General features: G+C 35.6%; 1 protein-coding gene across 2 annotated transcripts in view; it reads left to right on the forward strand.

Annotated features, from left to right (window-relative positions):
* LOC118026077 (dachshund homolog 2-like) overlaps nt 1-19,238 on the forward strand; it is a 261,214-nt gene that overhangs the window by 109,398 nt on the left and 132,578 nt on the right. The window contains exon 2 of one of the 2 annotated variants that reach the window (XM_035028828.1): nt 8,818-9,799. The exons of the other annotated variant lie outside the window; for it this stretch is intronic. Coding sequence (XP_034884719.1) covers nt 8,818-8,881 — 64 coding nt within the window. The 3' untranslated portion in view covers nt 8,882-9,799. Of the gene's footprint in view, nt 1-8,817; nt 9,800-19,238 lie in introns of those variants that run through there. 2 annotated transcript variants of the gene reach the window in all.

A 19,238-nucleotide genomic window follows, 5' to 3' on the forward strand; every position in this document is an offset into this window, starting at 1 on the left:
GAAAACAGAAAACATTAATTTTTGTTTTTGGTAATTAGAGACTTTACACTCTTAAAACAGAATTCCAGTAACATTACTGTTTTGTCTTTTTAAGAAGTACTATCTGAATAAAGGTAATCTGATGGGCACACTCTATCTTTGAATCAACATTTTGAATGTTGAGTCAGTACTTTTGTACCTAGTATAAATGAAAGAATAAACAGTTAAAGCATTAATCATGCATCCCTATTTCTTTAATTAGCACATTTCTCCTTTTAAGATTTATTTATTTTAGAGAGAAAGAGAGTGAAAGCATGGGGAGGGAGAGGTAGAAGGAGAAGGGGAGAGAGAGAGGAGCAGACTCTTTGCTGAGCCTGACACAGGGTTTGATACCATGACCCTCAGATCAAGACCTAAGCCGAAATCAAGAGTCAGACGCTTAACTGACTGACCCACCCAGGCACCCCTAGTTAGCACATTTCTAAGAGTCATTGCTATTTTAGCAACTTTGCATCTTATGAAAGAAATGGTCCCTATTACAGTGTAGTCCACAGATGCTGAGATCAGAGAGAAAAGAGGAGGCATTTCACTGTCTTAAAGAGGAACTTTGATAGAGGGGAAGGTTTTCTTTTTAAAGGTAGGTGAGCATGGACATTGGAATGGAAATATATTTGGGGTATGGCAGAACTATCTACTTAATACATATAAATAACATGATTATACAAATTTATGTGTATTGTGTAGATAGTATTAATTATGTGTTAGTTATTATAATTATATTTGTAAGCATGATCAGGTTATCTATGTGTATATTGTAAACAGTATTATACATATATCTATATACATAAAAATAAAATCTGTGTGTGTGGGAGTAGATGAAAGGGATAGTTTTTCATTCTGTGAAACTGAAGGGATTTCAACTAACAAAATGAGGTTGTCCAAAGCTATAACTACAGTTTAGAGTAGGTTCTGGACTAATGGTTTTCAAATTTTGTCATGCATCAGAGACCCCTGGAGGTCTTGTTAAAACACAGATTGCTGGAACCCACCCCTAGGTTTCTGATTTGGTAGATGTTCCATGGGTTTGAGAATTTGCATTTCTAAGAAGTTCCCAGGTGATGCTGAGGCCTCTGGTCTGGGAACCACACTGAGAAGCACTGTTCTAGAGTCAATCTCCTAGATTTCACTTTCATATGCAGTCTGTCTTAATTGGGTAGGAAACAAGGATGAGTGCTAGTGTCAGCTCACTCTTAGTTAATGAAATGATTTTAAACAATCAAATTTCAGAACCTCTTTGAACCTTAGTTTCTTCATCCATAGAATGAAGAGATTACACTTGAATAATTTTGAAGTCCACTACAACACTGAAATTCCAAAAAAAATAAATAGATAAAGATAATGACAATTGATAATAACAAAGTATATAATTTTACTTTATTACATGACTTCATGCAGTGTTTCATGCAGTGTATTGCATGTAAATTTTTAGCATGATTTGGAGGCAGCATATCATAGTAGTTAATGCTGTAGGTGCTGGAACAGACTGCCTGGATTTGAATCCTGGCTTTGCCACTAAGTTGGAGTGTGGGCTTGGACATGTTACTTAACTTCTCTGTGCCTCAGTTTTCTCAACATGTTACATGGTTCCTGCCTCATGGGATTATAAAGAATAAACTATATTATCCCTGTAAAAGTGCATAAAACATGTTCCTGACCCACAATATAACAATCAGTTATATTGCCATATAACAATCAGTTACTAATATTATTTGCCAATTATATAAATTTATCTCTATAAAATGTTTTACAGAATATTGAACTTTTTTTTGTCTTTGATATTCATATCTTCTATGGATGAAAAAATAATAGACTTAAATAATTATAATGATGCATCTCTGACTACTTTCTAAATTACATTTTCTAAATCTTTGAAGCCAAATTTAAGTCAGTTCAATTGTTTAATTATGTTTATATTGATAAATGATCATGAGTTTATACTAATGATTAGCCTCATGTTGATTTGTAATTTTTGAAAGGAATATATCACTTATTACTGTGGATGAAACCTTCTGTATACATATACAGAGTATTCAGTATCTAAATGTTAGAGTATGACAATAAGTGCTAGAAAATTGAGATAAGTGAACCAACCTTATTCAGTAGAACTTCTGCTGTTGAGACATGTGTCCATATAGAGATCTGCAAAGATGATCTATTTAAATATAAATAAGCATCTGAAGACAGTTTTGACTGACATCTGAAAATTATAAATCTGAACATTTCAAAAGCTATGGATTTTTTGAAAATATTTTTTTAGTTTCTTAAAAATCAGTACCTGAATGGAGACTAATGATTGAATGCCTTCTCAAAGATTAATTAATATGTTTTTTCATGTCCCCACTATTTATGTGTCACTGGTCTATTCATTTAATCACTTTAGGCCTTAGTTACCTCAATTGTAAATGTGGTCAGAATCAGTGGTTTTAAGATCCCTTTTAGCCATAATATTCTACAATTCTTATACTATTAGTACTATAAGAAAGCCATCATAGTAGTGTGCCAAAATGATTATTCATATTCATTATCTCAATGTTTAAAAAGCATTCCTGGCTTAGTATGTTAAGTACCTTCCCCCATTTTCTGGTACTAAATGTTAGAGTTCAATTCATTGTAGACTGAAATCTCACCATACATTGGCTTCATGGTTAATATAGGTAAAACACAAGTACTCATTACATGAATGTCATAGACTTCACTCTGCCAGGTTAAATTCTGACACCCCAAATTTTGAGGTCAGCCACTATGTGCTAACTTTTCCTTTGTGTGTGTTTATAGTTGGGAGAACATTGGTGGATGAGAACAATTGGCAGGGGAGAAAAATCACTAGAAAACATAAGGAAATTTTTTCTTCAAAGAAAGTAATGATTCCAGCTCTGTGGATGAAAAGAGCCTGGTTAAGTTAATTTTATTACTATAGTGTAATAGACTTACTTCATTGCTTTATTCATGTAATGGAAATATGATAATCTCAAGTTTCTTAGTTCCTTGAGAAAAGCCAGTGTGCAAATTAAAAGTAATCATAGTAAATAGTAGCTAACACTTAGTGAATACTTACTATGTGCCAAGGATTCTTCTAAGTGCTTTATATGTATTGAGTCATTTAATCTTCACAACAACCTTTGAGGTACTATCATTTTCCCTGTTTTTCAGCTAAGACACAAAGAAGCTAAGCAACTTGACCAATGTCACATGGCAAGTAAAATGTGAAGCTTAATTGAGGTCTTAATACTATGCTAGTGGTAAGCAGTACTCCTTAGTGACTGTTATTACTAGGTGCAACTTTACTTACCTGAGCCAAATATAGAGTAAGAGTAGAGATCATTTTCTAAAGACTAAGGTTACAAAACAATGATGATTGCTCAAAATTAATATGTAAGCTTTATCCAGGAGGGTAGTTGAAGGTGTGGTTAGGCTGTCTTATGGGTTTGTCTTGTGCATTCTACTGCTGCTGTCTTTGGAGAGTTGTGTTGATGAGAGCTCTTTTTGTTACATTACCACATTTGGCTTGAACTTTTAGCAGCTAAATTCTACTGCCATGCATTTGAGTGACTCAGACAGTAGTCTGCCAATTTTTTAAAAAGTGCAAGCTCTTGACAATACAGATAATCAAATCTCATAATTCAGAGGATATACTGGTCTCCTCTTGCAAGGCCAGGGAGAAAATTTTCTGCCCTCAACAGTTCACTGGGTGCATTATTTTTTAAACCCCCATCCACAGGACCTGGCATTTTCTTTTACCAAAGGCAAGACTAAACTTAGAAGTATATTACAGTGGGACAAAATTACATGTTAGGCACCAACCTGCTTAACTAGAGTAGAATGAGCTGAAACTACAGAATTTACTGTTGCTCTCTAATGGGGTTCATTGAGATTTGTCATTTTGTGTTAAAAATTACTCTGAGACTTTAGGGTTTTGCTGCTTGGTTTCATATATTCACTATTACTTTCTATTAGGTTTGAATCTTAATTAAATGGGATGGCTGATTCTAAATGTAAGGCTTTTCAGAAAAGTGAATAGGGGGCGCCTGGGTGGCTCAGTTGGTTAAGCGACTGCCTTCAGCTCAGGTCATGATCCTGGAGTCCCGGGATCGAGTCCCACATCAGGCTCCCTCCTTGGCGGGGGGTCTGCTTCTCTCTCTGACCCTCTTCCCTCTCGTGCTCTCTGTCTCTCATTCTCTCTCTCAAATAAATTAAAAAAAAAAGTGAATAGGAAACAATTATCCTCCTACTCCTCAAAGTGGGAAACAAACCAAAATAAAATCCATCTGTTAGATTTTTTTCCCTCAAGATTAACCAACTTCCACATCAATTTTCTAATTTATGATCAGAAAATTCTTCAATTGGGGTAAAGTTGGGTTGAGAGTGGGAATGCATGCAGATTGCAGAAATTTATGTTTCCAAATGGGTGTATTTTGGTCAGTACAAAGTTGAATGATTGTTGAGTTTTTTTTTAAATTTTAATTCCAGTATAGTTAACATACAGGGTTATATTAGTTTCAGGTGTGCAATATAATGGTTCAACAATTCCATACATTACCCAGTGCTCATCACAACAAGTGCACTTCTTAATCTCCATCACCTGTTTCACCCATTTTCCCTCCCACATCCTCTCTGGTAACCATCAGTTTGTTCTCTAGAGTTAAGAAGGTTTCTTAGTTTGTTTCTCTCTCTCTTTTTTTCCTTCACTCATTTGTTTTGTTTCTTTAATTCCACATATGAGTGAATTCATATGGTTAAACATAGGTCTACCCTACAATCCAGTAATCACACTACTGGGTATTGATCCAAAAAATACAAAAACAGTAATTCAAAAGGATACATGCATCCCTATATTTATTGCAACATTATTTGCAATAGACAAATTATGAAAGCAGGCCAAGTGTCCATCAATAGATGAATGGAAAAAGATGTGGTATATATACACAATGAAATATTATTCAGTCATAAAAAAGAATGAAATCTTGCCATTTGCAATGACATGGATAGAGGTATAGAATACAATGCTAAGGGAAATAAGTCAGAGAAAGACAAATACCATATGATTTCACTCATATGTGGAATTTAAGAAACAAAACAAATGAACAAGGGACTTGTTGAGTTTTGAAGGCTGATATTGGAACCTAAGTCTCCTGATTCTTAATCTAATACTTTGTTTCTTAGACTTTAATATAGAATATGATTTTAAATATTAAAGCCATTGTTTCTACACAGGCATTAAAAATAGAAAAGAAACAACAGATACATTTCTTTCTGAGACTATAGAAGGGACCTCTGATAGTGGAGCAAGTTAGAAGGGAAATTGAGACAATGATCATTAAGTAAATTTCTCCATATACATGCTTGTGAATAACTCACTCTGTATAAAAGAGTTATGAGTTGAGTGTAATTTGCCAGCACCTCTAGAAATCATTTGGATTACAGTAAACGGTTAGTTAGAAGTGAGATTAGTTTTGGGGCGCCTGGGTGGCTCAGTCAGTTAAGCGGCGGCCTTCAGCTTAGGTCATGATCCCAGGGTCCTGGGATCCAGCCGCGCATCAGGCTCCTTGGTCAGCAGAGAGCCTGCTTCTCCCTCTCCCTCTGCTTGCCTGCCACTACTTCCCTGTTTGTGCTCTCTATCTCTCTCTCTGTGTCAAATAAATAAACAAAATCTTAAAAAAAAAAAAAGTGAGACTAGTTTCATCTTGTATTTTTCTATAAATTTATAAGGTTAATTCCTCAGTAGCCATTGATTTTGATACTTCAGAAGCATAAGCAAGTAATCAAATCCTTTCACTCTTTACACTTGCACATGTTTTAGCAGTTTTTCTTCTAACTCACTGATTATCACTTTTGCCAAATGCATTATCATATTTGAGTGGTAGGAACAGAGGTTGTAAACTCAATAGGATTTGAAATACAGTTTTCCATTTTATTTGAAAGTGTGCAGATTTCATCTGTACTTCACTTTTAACATGAAAATGAATACATATATCCTTTTTGGGTGCTTATGGGTTCCCTAAAGAGGGAGAAATAATCTCTTTAAAAAAGAATCAAAATAGGGGCACCTGGGTGGCTCAGTCGTTAAGCATCTGCCTTTGGCTCAGGTCGTGATCCCGGGGTCCTGGGATCGAGCCCCACATCGGGCTCCCTGCTCTGCGGGAAGCCTGCTTCTCCCTCTCCCACTCCCCCTGCTTGTGTTCCTGCTCTCGCTATGTCTCTCTCTGTTAAATAAATAAATAAAATCTTAAAAAAAAAAGAATCAAAATAAATCAAAGTAATTATTTAGATATCTATAAAACCTTCCATCTGAATCAGTCAATCAATAACTATTTCTTGGTTGTCTACTATGTGCCCACTCTATAATAGATATTGTAGGGGAAATTTATAAGAAATGTAAGATGTTTAGGTATTTGCAGAGCTTATGGTGTCTTGCATCAAGACATACAAAAAAGAGTACATGACAGCCTTACAGCAAATAAATGCTATAGGAGGTCAGAGAAGAGATTAATTTGAAATACTTCCATTAAGGCCCTTGAAGCTCGTTTGATTCTCTGACTTGTTAATGTTGTTCTTTCAGCTTTATAGTTCACCTTGTCAGTGTTCACTGCCCCACCCCCTGCTCAAATTTCTGCTTGTAATATTTTAAGAGTAATTCAAATGCTACCCTTTCTATGAATCCCCAGTTAGATTTGATTTTTCCCTTTTCTGTGCACAGAATATTGTAATGCAATATTTCTATTATTTTATTTACCTCTAGTGTCTATCATAGTTCTTTGCTCATAATAGGAACCTCAATATATGTTTATTCAATTTATTTGACAATGGAATTGTTATTAAAGATGGAAACTGTATAGAAGCTGAGCCATGAGAGATGAGTAGGAATTGGTTAGGCAGAGAAAAGTAAGGAGCACAGCTCTGGGAGTACAAATGAATTTGTCCGTTTAGAAGGAGTACAAAAAGTACATGATTTGAGTATAAAAAAGACATTTTTAAACTTTACATTCTATTCCCCAGAACCAATGGATTTTAATGCACGAACTAATATATGCTACCTTAAATTTTATCATGCTTTTGTTAAAATAGTTATATAAAAAGGCTTGGTATATTTCCAATTATTCTTAAAATAATGCCTACCATGTTAATATATTGTTTAAAAAGAAAAGAAAATTTTGAGGAAGATATGAAAAAAGTAAAAGGTGACAAAATTTAACTTGGATTCAGAGAGAACTGAAGATTAAACAATAAGAAAGTTATTAGATTTATTGTAGAGGTCACTCTGAAAGTAGATAGAAATTAAGTAACAACCAAAAAAAAAAAAAAAGAAGAAGAAGAAGAAAACAGCATTGTGTGAGCATTACCAAGATAATTTGGATTGGCATGGATTGGACGCCTAATTAAAGGGTTGGAGAGATCTCTAGATTTTTCTGAGGCAGTGTGAAAATGAACCAGTACCACGGAAGAGCAACTAGGTTTAGATTGCTGTTGTGTTGACTTGTGTGGATCAATTCAGAAGTCAACTCAAGTGAGCTGGTCCACATCAGAGAAAAGTCCCTGTAAAGATTTAATGATTCCATATCATAAAATTAGTTGAAAATCTTTTTTGAATAAACAAAATCTTTCCCTAACATTGTACATACTGCCAGACTCTCAATGGAACAATGTGACTTTTAGCAATATATCAAGTCTGTGGCTCTCTTGGTTTGGTGTATGTGTTGACTGTGTTACAATCATTTTATGGGGTGGGGGACTAAAGATTTTTAATGCTGACAAGACCACAAAAGAGACCCCACAAGTCGTTGTCTCCCTCTGTAGCAAAGATGACGTCCCAATGGGAGACATGCAAATGACTCCATGCCACTCAACAGATAAACCAATATTTTGATAATAGAGATGTTTTTATTTTATTTTTTTAAACTATGCACTCATGTCTCTGTTACCATTCATAGACCTTTTCATAGTGCCCCAGTTATCTGTGTATTTTAGGAAAATGAAATTGTAGAAATAAAAAGTTATGTATTTTTTTACTAATAGTATATAGATTTGTTTGTTTTTGAGAAGATCTAACTTCACGTTTACTTTCAATTAGCCTTATACATTAATTTCCTATTTGTTTATAAAAGAATGAGCATTTCTCTTTTTTTTCTGAAATCTCCTAATTTATTTGAATAGTATGGCCAGCTAATTCTCCTAGGATCTCCATTACTTACTAGATGTTAGTTACATTTTAATTTACTCTTTGTGGACTCTATTTAGCACACTTAAATTGTTATATATTAAGTAATTCCTCAGCCAGTGTCCTGAAAGAATCTACATATTCCCAATGGTCCCTAATGAGAATGCACACTATGGCCTTAATAGGGGGAAAAAGTCTCCAAAACAAATATTCCATCAGATAAAATGGAAAATTACTAAAAAGAGTTTTAGTATATCACCATTTAAGTTTTCTCCAGATTAAAAAAATAAAGCATGCTTTTGATATAAATTTAGTCAATAAGGGATACAATGATTTGTACTGTGGGAAATAAAAGAAGATCAGTTCACATGAAAACAAGCCAAGCTCTTGATATCAGTAACCTTTGAGAAAATCAGAAATAGTTGGCATTTCCAAATTTAATGATTCTGGTCTAATGGGGTTCCAACCAGACTCATATTTAGGAGAAACCCACCAGGTCATAGGAATAATATGCTTATTGCTTTCAGCATTGACTTTAATGTTCAAAATATTTTCTTTTGATCTTTACAGAATGTGCATTTTAGATGTAAGTATCCTATTTTGGTATTTTTATATTTTTCCTTTAGGGAACATTATTCGTGTGCATCCTGTACTAGAAGTTTCAAGGTCAGCATTACTTGCCAGTTGTAATAGTCCCAACAGAAAGATAAATATATATTGACTGCAGCTGAAGTTCCAGTTCTTTCAGTTGCTGAAGGTCAACAGCCCCTTAGAGGTACTCTCCAACCTTCAAATGTCTATAGGTTAAATTACTGATGAATTACTGCACTTTTCTAAACAGAGGAAACCTACATTGTACTGGGAAGAAACCCGATGTATTGTGTCTTTTGCCTTGATGTAATTTTGAACAAGATGCAAAGCAATTTCAATCCAGCCCCAGTTCCAAAACTTTATGGAAACTATTGTAAAACTGACCACTCAGGCTGAATGTACTGGAAAAAAAAAAAAAAAAGATTTAGGGGCACCCTTTCTTTGGCAAACCTGAGTTGTAACATTGTCTTAGGATCAATTTAAAATGAGCTGGCACTCACTGTATGTTAAATAACTAAAATTTAAATAAAAATTAAAAAAATAAAATGAGCTGGCACTTTAAATTCTCAATCATGTTAACATTTTAAATTATGCAGGTATGAAGGCATATAGTATTAAAAAAGCTAGAGGTGTTGGGGGAAGGATTAATAAAAATAATAAAGGACATCATAAAATAAAGATAAATATAAAAATCATTTTCAGTGAATACAAAATTATTTGAGGCTTGAGGTAATCATGTAACAGAGTATTGAAAGCAGCACAGCAGAACATACTAAAACTAAATGAGACACTTGACTTTGCACGTTTCTATTGGCATATTTTAGACAATGTGATCCTTGTGGGTCAGGGTTGAGAGAACTAAACAGGCAGAATAAAGAAGAATGCATTGCAGCTGCTGAATTTTTTCCTCCTGATTTACACATAATAAAGTAAAATACCATAAAGGGTTTATAAAACAAACATTACTGTGTAACTTAAAACTTCTTTGTAGTTCAGTAAACTTTCCATTACAAAAAGTTAATATCATAACAATGTTTTGATATTGTCCTTTAAAAAATGATTTCATATTTAATGACATAAATTTTAATTACAGTTTGACACTCATTTAGAATCATTTAATTACTCAGCTATAAAAAAGAATGAAATCATGCCATTTGCAACAACATGGATAGATCTAGAGGGTATAATGCTAAGTGAAATAAGTCAAAGACAGATACCATATGATTTCACTCATATGTGGAGTTTAAGAAACAAATGAACAAAGGAAAAGAGACAAACACAAAAAACAGACTCTTAAACATAAAAAAAAAGAACAACAACTGGTGGTTGCCAGAGGGGAGATGGGTTGGGGGATGGGTGAAACGAGTGAAGGGAATTAACAATACACTTATCAAGATGAGCACTGAGTAATGTATGGAATTCTTGAATTACTATATTGTACACCTGAAACTAATATAACACTGTATGTTAATTATACTTGGATTAAAAAAATAAAGTAAATAAAATAAAAGATGCCCCCAAATTCCTAGGTGGAATAATAATTTAAAATAACTTTTTTATAACAATATTTTTTTTATTCTTATGTTAATCCCCATACATTACAACATTAATTTTAGATGAAGTGTTCCATGATTCATTGTTTGTGCACAACACCCAGTGCTCCATGCAGAATGTGCCCTCCTCAATACCCGCCACCAGGCTAACCCATCTTCCCACCCCCCTCCCCTCTAAAACCCTGTTTATTTTTCAGAGTCCATTGTCTCTCATGGTTCGTCTACCCCTCCGATTTCCCCTGCTTAAAATAACTTTTTTAAACAAAAATTATTTGTGAAAGTTATATGTGAAATATCTTAATATATGACGTATTTGATAGAATTTGTTACAAATGTAACACCTCAGTTATATGAGTCCAATTTAATAGTACATCATATGTCCAAGTTTGCCTATAAAATATAAGAATCAATGGCAGTGTCTTCCATAAATTTATATTAGAATAATCTCACTTTTTATTATTAAACACTTTATTATTAGATCCTCACTATATTATGATTTCTTTTGGTTTGCCTATAAGCTGAGTAAAGTTGGAATCTTTTTTGTTTCAAATGGGGATGTTGAGATTTACAATTATATATCACAGTGATTAAACATAGTTCTTAGGAACACACAGGGGAACACACAAGGAGAATATTTCCCCAGGCCATTTGGCTTGCATAATGAGAGGGGCTGAATTTCTTACAACCAGCAGGGTTTAAAGCCTGGAGTTTTAAAGATCAGCAGGATTCTCTGGGGTAGAGCCTGGAGGGCACTGCACTGCTCCTTTAGAGAAGGCAGGCAAACAGCCTGGGGACTGATAGCTTGGAAACAGTGATCTGAAAAACACGTGAGGCACACTAGGGAGAGATTATTTGCTCTTCTCAGAGCATGTCCCGGGGATGCAGTGTTCCTATCCAGGAACAAAGGCCTGTGCCATTTCTCCCCACCCCTACCTCTCAGCATTAACACAGAGCAACCTGCAGGAATTAGCACCAACACAGGCTCTCTAACTTGCTTTCACCAAGCCTTTAGTGCTCTGGCAGGACTGCTCTTATAAGTCAAGATGACCTCAGTCTCATTGTAATAAGCCCCTCCTCCAGAAGACCAGCACAAACCCCTGTCCAGACCATGTCTCCTGACCAGAGAGTTCTGCAGGGCTTCAGTTCTGGTGGAGTCGGTGTCAGGGCTCATTTCACAAGCAGACCAGAATACACCTAGTTAAAATGTGCCCCATTCAGGCCAGGGACCAAATGCTGTACACTATGGGCAATGAGAGCCTCTGCAGATGATTGGCCTGATGGATAGAGAAGCCAAACACAACAGCACAGCATATGCAGGACATACCAGAGACATTCCCTGAAGTGCTATGCCCTTGGACACTACATGAGTTCTTCATAAGGCCATTACTTTCAGAAGCAGGAGACAGAAATGGCTTTTCTAACACAGAGAAGAAGGCAGAGACTTAGAAAAATGCTGAGATGGAGGAATTTATCCCAAATGAAAGACTAAGATAAATCCACAGCCAGAGACCCAAGCAAAACAGATATAAATAACATGCCTGAAGGAGAAGCTACTATTTATTTATTTATTTATTTATTTATTATTTATGATTTTATTTATTTGCGAGAGAGAGAGAGCACAAGCAGGGAGAGCAGCAGAGGCAGAGGTAGAAGCAGACTCTCTGCAGAGCAGGGAGCCTGATTTGGGGCTCGAGCCCAGGACCCTGGGATCATGACCTGAGCTGAAGGCAAATGCTTAACCAACTGAGCCACCCAGGCACCCCCTGAAGGAGAATTTAAAGCAACAATCATAAGGATACTCAATGGGCTTGAGAAAAGAAGACATCAGGGAGATACTTCCCACAGATATAAAGGAGTTAAAAAGAATCAATCAGAAATGAAGAATGTAGTAAATGACACTGGAAACAAGCTTGATGCAATGAACAGCAGATTGGAAGAATCAGAGGAATGAATTAGTGACCTAGGAGAAAAAATAATGGGAAATAATGAAGCTGAACAACAGAGAGAAAGAAGAATTATGGAAAACAAGACTTAGAGAAAACGGTGACCCCATCAAATATTATAACATTCATATTATAAGAGTCCCAGAAGAAGAAGAGAGAGAAGAGTGGGCAGAAAATTTGTTTCAAAAAATAATAGCAGAAAACTTCCCTAATCTGTGGAAAGAAACAGACAGCCAGATCCAGGAGGCACAGAGAATTCCCATCAAAATCAACAAAAGCAGGACAACACCAAGACACATTGTAATTAAATTTTCAAAATATAATGATAAACAAAAAAAATCTTAAAAGAAGTCCTTAACTTAAAAGGGAAAACCCATAATGCCATCTGGAGATTTCCCAACAGCAACTTGGCCAGAAGGGTGTGGCATGATATATTCAAAGGGCTGAATGGGAAAATCTTTTTTTTTTTTTTTAAAGATTTTATTCATTTATTTACTTGACAGAGAGAGAGCACAAGAAGGGGGAGCAGCAGGGAGAGGGAGAAGCAGGCTCCCTGCCGAGCAAGGAGTCTGACACGGGGCTCTATCCCAGGACCCCGGGATCACGACCCGAGCTGAAGGCAGCTGCTTAACTGACTGAGCCACCCAGGCGCCCCTGAATGGGAAAATCTTAAGCCAAGAATATTCTATCACAGAAGGCTATCATTCAGAATAGAAAGAGGGATAAAGAGTTTCCCAGGAAAACAAATCTAAAGGAGTTCATGGCCGCTAAACTAGCCCTGCCAGGAATATTAAAGGGGACTCTTTGAATGGAAGGGAGATACTAAAAGTGACAAAGACAAGAAAAGATTAGAGAAAATTTCCAGAAAAAAAGACAAAACAAGTAATAAAATGGCACTAAATACAGATCTATCAATAATTATTCTGAAAGTAAATGGACTAAACACTGCAATCAAAGGACATAGGGTGTCAGAAAGGAAAAGAAAACAAGATCCATCTATTTGCTGCCAAGAGACTATTTATTTATTTATTTATTTAAGCTTTACTTTTTAAGTAATCTCCACACCCAATGTGGCCCACAAACTTACAACCCTGAGATTAAGTGTTGCACAGTCCACTGACTGAGCCAGCAAGGTGCCCCACAAGAGATTTATTTTAGACCTAAAGACACCTGCAGATTGAAAGTGAGGGGATGGTGAATAATTTATCACACAAATAGATGTCAGAAGAAAGCCAGAGTAGCAATACTTACATTGGACAGACTAGACTTTAAAACAAAGACTGTAAAATGAAAAAAGAAGGACATTATATTTAGTCATAAAGGGCAAAATCCAACAAGAAAATATACCAATTGTAAATACTTATGCATCCAACATGGGAGCACCCAAATATATAAAACAAATAACAAACATAAAGGAACTCATTGATGATAACACATAGTAGTAGGGGTCATTATCACCTGCACTTACATCAACAGACAGATCATCTAAGCAGAAAATCAAAAAGGGAATAGCGGCTTTGAGTGGTACACTGGACCAGATGGTCTTAAGAAATATATTCAGAAAATTCCATCCTAAAACAACAGAATACACATTCTTTTCAAGTGCACATGGAACATTCTCCAGAATAGTTCACACAGCAGGCCACAAAATAGGCCTAAACAAATACAAAAAGATTGAAATCATACCATTCAACTTTTCTGACCACAACACTTTGAAACTAGAAGTCAATTACAGGAACATATTTGTAAAAACCACAAATACATGGAGGCTAAACAACATGCTACTAAACAATGAATGGCTCAACCAGGAAATTAAGAAATTTAAAAATACATAGAAAGAAAGGAAAATGAAAACAACGATCCAAAAACAGTGGGATGCAGAAAAAGTGGCCCAAAGAGGAAACTATATAGCAATACAGGCCTACCTCAAGAAACAAGAAAAATCTCAAATACATAACCTAACCTCACACCTAAAGGAGCTAGGAAAAGAACAACAAATGAAGGGTAACACCAGCATAAGAGGGGAAATAATAAAGATTAGAGCAGAAATAAACGATATAGAAACTAAAAGAAAAACAAACAAATAAACAAAAAAAAAACCCCAGAAAACCCCCCAAACAACAAAAAAACACAAAGAGATCAATGAAACCAGGAGCTGGATCTATTAAAAATTAATAAAGTTGATAAATCTCTAGCCAGACTTATCAAAAAGAAAAGAGAAAGGACCTAAATAAATAAAATTATAAATGAGAGAGGGGAAATCAAAACCAACACCACAGAAATACAAAGAATTATAAGATAATATTATGAAAAATTCTTTGCCAATAAAATGCAATCTGGAAGAAATGGATAAATTCTGAGAAACATATAAACTACCAAAACTGAAACAGGAAGAAATACAAAACTCGAACAGGCTCATGACCAGCAAAGACATTGAATCAGTAATCAAAAATCTCCCAACAAACAAAAGTCCAGGACCAGGGGGCTTCCCAGAGGAATTCTACCAAGCATTTATTCTCAAACTATCCCAAAAAATAAAAATGGAAGGAAAACTTGCAAACTCATTCTATATAAGGCCAGATTTATGAGACAAAGACTCCACTAAAAAATAGAACTACAGCCCAATATCCCTGATGAACATGGAGAAGAATTCTCACCGAGAGAGTAACAAATCAAATCCAACAGTACATTAAAAGAATCATTCACCATGATCAAGTGGGATTTATTCCTGGGTTACAAGGGTGGTTCAATATTCACAAACCAATCAACATGACACACTACATTAATAAAAGAAAGGATAAGAACCATATGAACCACAGAATAGATGCAGAAAAAGTATTTGACAAAGTAAATCCATTCTTGATAAAGCCCTCAACAAAATAGGAATAGAGGGAACATACCTCAACATCATAGAGGCCATATAGGAAAAATTCACAGCTAATACCATCCTCAATGGGGAAAAGCTGAGAGCTTTTGCTTCTATGGTCAGGAATAAGACAAGGATGTCGACTCTTACCACTGTAATTTAGCATACCACTGGATGTCCTAGGCACAGCAATCAGACAACAAAAAGAAATAAAAGTCATCCAAGTTGACAAGGAAAAAGTCAAACTTTCACTATTTGCAGATGACATGATAGTCTATTTAGAAAAGCCAAAAGACTGCATCAAAAAACTGTGAGAACTGATACACGAATTCAGTCAAGTCACAGGATACAAAACCAATGTACAGAAATCCGTTACATTTCTAGACACCAATAATGAAGCAGTAGAAAGAGAAATCAAGGAATTGATTCCATTTATAATTGCACCAAAGTCCATGAGATACCTAAGGATGAACCTAACCAAAGGGTTAAGAGATCTATACTCTGAAAAGCATAGAACACAAATGAAAGAAATTGGAGATGACACAAAAAAATGGAAAAACCTTACATGTTCATGAATTGGAAAAATAAATAATGTTAAAATGTCTATATTACTCAAAGCAATCTACACATTTAATATAATCCTTATAAAAATACCACCAATAATTTTCAGAGTTAGGAAAAAAACATCCAAAACTTTCTATGAAATCAGAAAAGACTCTGAATAGCCAAAGCAATCTTGAACAAGAAAAGCAAAGATGGAGGCATCACTATTCTGGACTTCAAGGTATATCACAAAGCTGTAGTCATCAAGACATTATGGTACTGGCACAAAACCCAACACAGATCAATGGAACAGAATAAAGAACCCAGAAATAGACCCACAAGTATAAGGCCAACTAATCTTAACACAAAGCAAGAAAGCATATCAAATGAAAAAAGTCTCTTCAACAAATGGTGCTGAGAAAACTGGACAGCCACATGAAGAAGAATGAAACTGAACCACTTTGTTACAGCATGCATGAAAATAAAATAAAAATGGATGAAAGACTAAAATGTGAGACAGGAAACCATGAAAATCATAGAGGAGAACAAAGGCAGTAACAGCTTTGACAACAGCTGAGGCAACTTCTTACCAGATACATCTCCAGAGGCAGTAATAAAAAGCAAAATTAACTACCGGAAATTCATCAAGAAAAAAACCTTCTGCGCAACAAAGGAAACAATCAACAAAACTAAAAGGCAACCTTCAGAATGGGAGAAGATACTTACAAATGACATATTCAATAAAGGGTTAGTCTCTAAAATCTGTAAAGAAATTACCAAACTCAGCATCCCCAAAATAAAAACCTCCAGTGAAGATATGGGCAGAAGACATGAACAGACATTTTTCCAAAGACATACAGATGGCTAACAGACACGTGAGAAGATGCTCAACATCACTCATCATCAGGGAAAGGCAAATCAAAACTACAATGAGATATCACCTGCATCTGTCAAAATGGCTAAAGTTAACACAGGAAACAACAGATGTTGGGGAAGATTCAGAGGAAGGGAAACACTCTTAACACTGTTGGTGGGAATGCAAACTGGCGCAGCCACTCTGGAAAACATTATGGAGATTCCTCAAAAAGTTAAAAATAGAGCTACCCTGGGCACCTGGGTGGCTCAGTTGGTTAAGCATCAGGCTTTGGCTCAGGTCATGATCTCAGGGTCCTGGGATTAAGTCCTGCATTGGGCTCCTTGCTCAGCACAGAGTCTGCTTCTCCCTCTCCCTCTTCCCCTCCCTTCTACTTGTGCTCTCTCTCTTTCAAATAAATAAATAAAATCTTTAAAAAATAGAACTACCCTATGACCCAGCAATTGCACTACTAGGTATTTACACAAAGGATACAAAAATACTGATTCAAGGTGACATATGCACCTCAATGTTTATTGCAGCATTATCAACAATAGTCAAATTATGGAAAGAGCCCAAATGTCCATTGACTGATAAATGGATATGGAAGTTGTGGTTTATATACAAAATAGAATATTACTCAGCCATATAAAAGAATGAAATCTTTGGATGGAGCTAGAGTATAATATAATAAGTGAAATAAGTCAGTCAGAGAAAGACAAATTCCATATGATTTCACTTATATGTGGAATTTAAGAAACAGAACAGATGAACATGGGGGGGAAAGAGACAGGCAAACCATAAGACAGATTCTTTTTCTTTTTTTAATTTAGATTCGACTAAATTCATTAGATTCAGAGGTAGTGTTCAATAATTCATCAGTTGTATATACACCCATTTCTTACCACATCACATGTCCTCCTTTATGCCCATCACCCAATTATCCCATCCCACCACACACCTCACATCCAGCAACCCTCAGTTTGTTTCTTATAGTTAAGAGTCTCTCATGGTTTTTCTCCCTCTCTGATGACTTCCCATTGAGTTTTCCCTGCCTTCCCAAAGATCCTCTGTGCTGTTTCTTATATTCCACATATGAGTGAAACCATATGATAATTGTCTTTCACTGATTGACTTATTTCACTCAACATAATACCATCCAGTTCCATCCATGTCGATGTAAATGGTAAGGATTCAACCTTTTTGATGGCTGAGTAATAATCCATTGTATATATATACCACATCTTTATCCATTCCTCTGTCGATGGGCATCTGGGCACTTTCCACAGTTTGGTTATTGTGGACATTGGTACTATAAACATTGGGGTGCAGGTGCCATTCAGATCACTACATTTGTAACTTTGGGGTAAATACCTAGTAGTACAATTGCTGGGTTGTAGGGAGCTCTATTTTTAACGTCTTGAGGAACCTCCATACTGTTTTCCAGAGTGGCTGCACCAGCTTGCATTCCCACCAACAGTGTAAGAGGGTTCCCCTTTCTCCACACCCTTGCCAACATTTGTTGTTTCCTGTCTTATTAATTTTAGCCATTCTGACTGGTGTGATGTGGTAACTCATTGTGGCTTTGATTTGTATTTCCCTGATGCCAAGTGATGAGAAGATTTTTTTCATGTGTCTATTAGCCATTTGTATGTCTTCTTTGGAGAAATGTCTGTTCATGTCTTCTGCCCATTCTTGACTGGATTATTTGTTTTTTGGGGTGTTGAGTTTGATAAGTTATTTTTAGATCTTGGATACTAGACCTTTATCTGATATATCATTTGCAAATATCTTCTCCCATCCCATAGGTTGCCTTTTAGTTTTGTTGACTGTTTCCTTTGCTGTGCAAAAGCTTTTTATCTTGATGAAGTCCCCAGAGTGCATTTTTGCTTTTGTTTCCCTTGCTTTTAGAGACGTGTCTTGAAAGAAGTTGCTGTGTCCAGTGTCAAAGAGGGTACTGCCTGTGTTCTCCTCTAGGATTTTAATAGATTCCTGTCTCACATTGAGGTCTTTCATCCATTTTGAATTTATCATTGTGTATGATGTAAGAAAATGGTCCAGTTTCATTCTTCTGCATGTGGCTGTCCAATTTCCCCAGCACCATTTATTGAAGAGACTGTCCTTTTTCCATTGGATATTCTTTCCTGCTTTGTCAAAGATTAGTTGACCATAGAGTTCAGGGTCCATTTCTGAGTTCTCTATTATGTTCCATTAGTCTATGTGTGTTTTTGCACCAATACCATACTGTCTTGATGATCACAGCTTTGTAATATAGCTTGAAGTTCAGCATTGTGATGTAACCAGCTTTGGTTTTCTATTTCAACATTCCTCTGGATATTCAGGGTCACTTCTGGTTCCATCCAAATTTTTGATTATTGCTTCAGTTTCCTTGCTGGTTATGGGTCTGTTTAGGTTTTCTATTTCTTCCTGTTTCAGTTTTGGTAGTTTGTAAGTTCCATTTAAGAATGCGTCCATTTTTTCCAGATTGCCTTAATTTTGGCATATAGTTGCTCATAATATATTCTTAAAGTTGTTTGTATTTCCTTAGTCTTGGTGGTGATCTCTCCTTTTTCATTCAAGGTTTTATTAATTTGGGTCCTTTTTCTTTCTTTCTTTCTTTCTTTCTTTCTTTCTTTCTTTCTTTCTTTCTTTCTTTCTTTCTTTCTTTCTTTCTTTTTTTTTTTTTTTTATACGTCCA

The sequence above is a fragment of the Mirounga leonina genome, unplaced genomic scaffold (assembly GCF_011800145.1).
Source record: "Mirounga leonina isolate KUSES-001 unplaced genomic scaffold, KU_Mleo_1.0 Mir_204, whole genome shotgun sequence".
Classification (NCBI taxonomy): Eukaryota; Metazoa; Chordata; class Mammalia; order Carnivora; family Phocidae; genus Mirounga; species Mirounga leonina.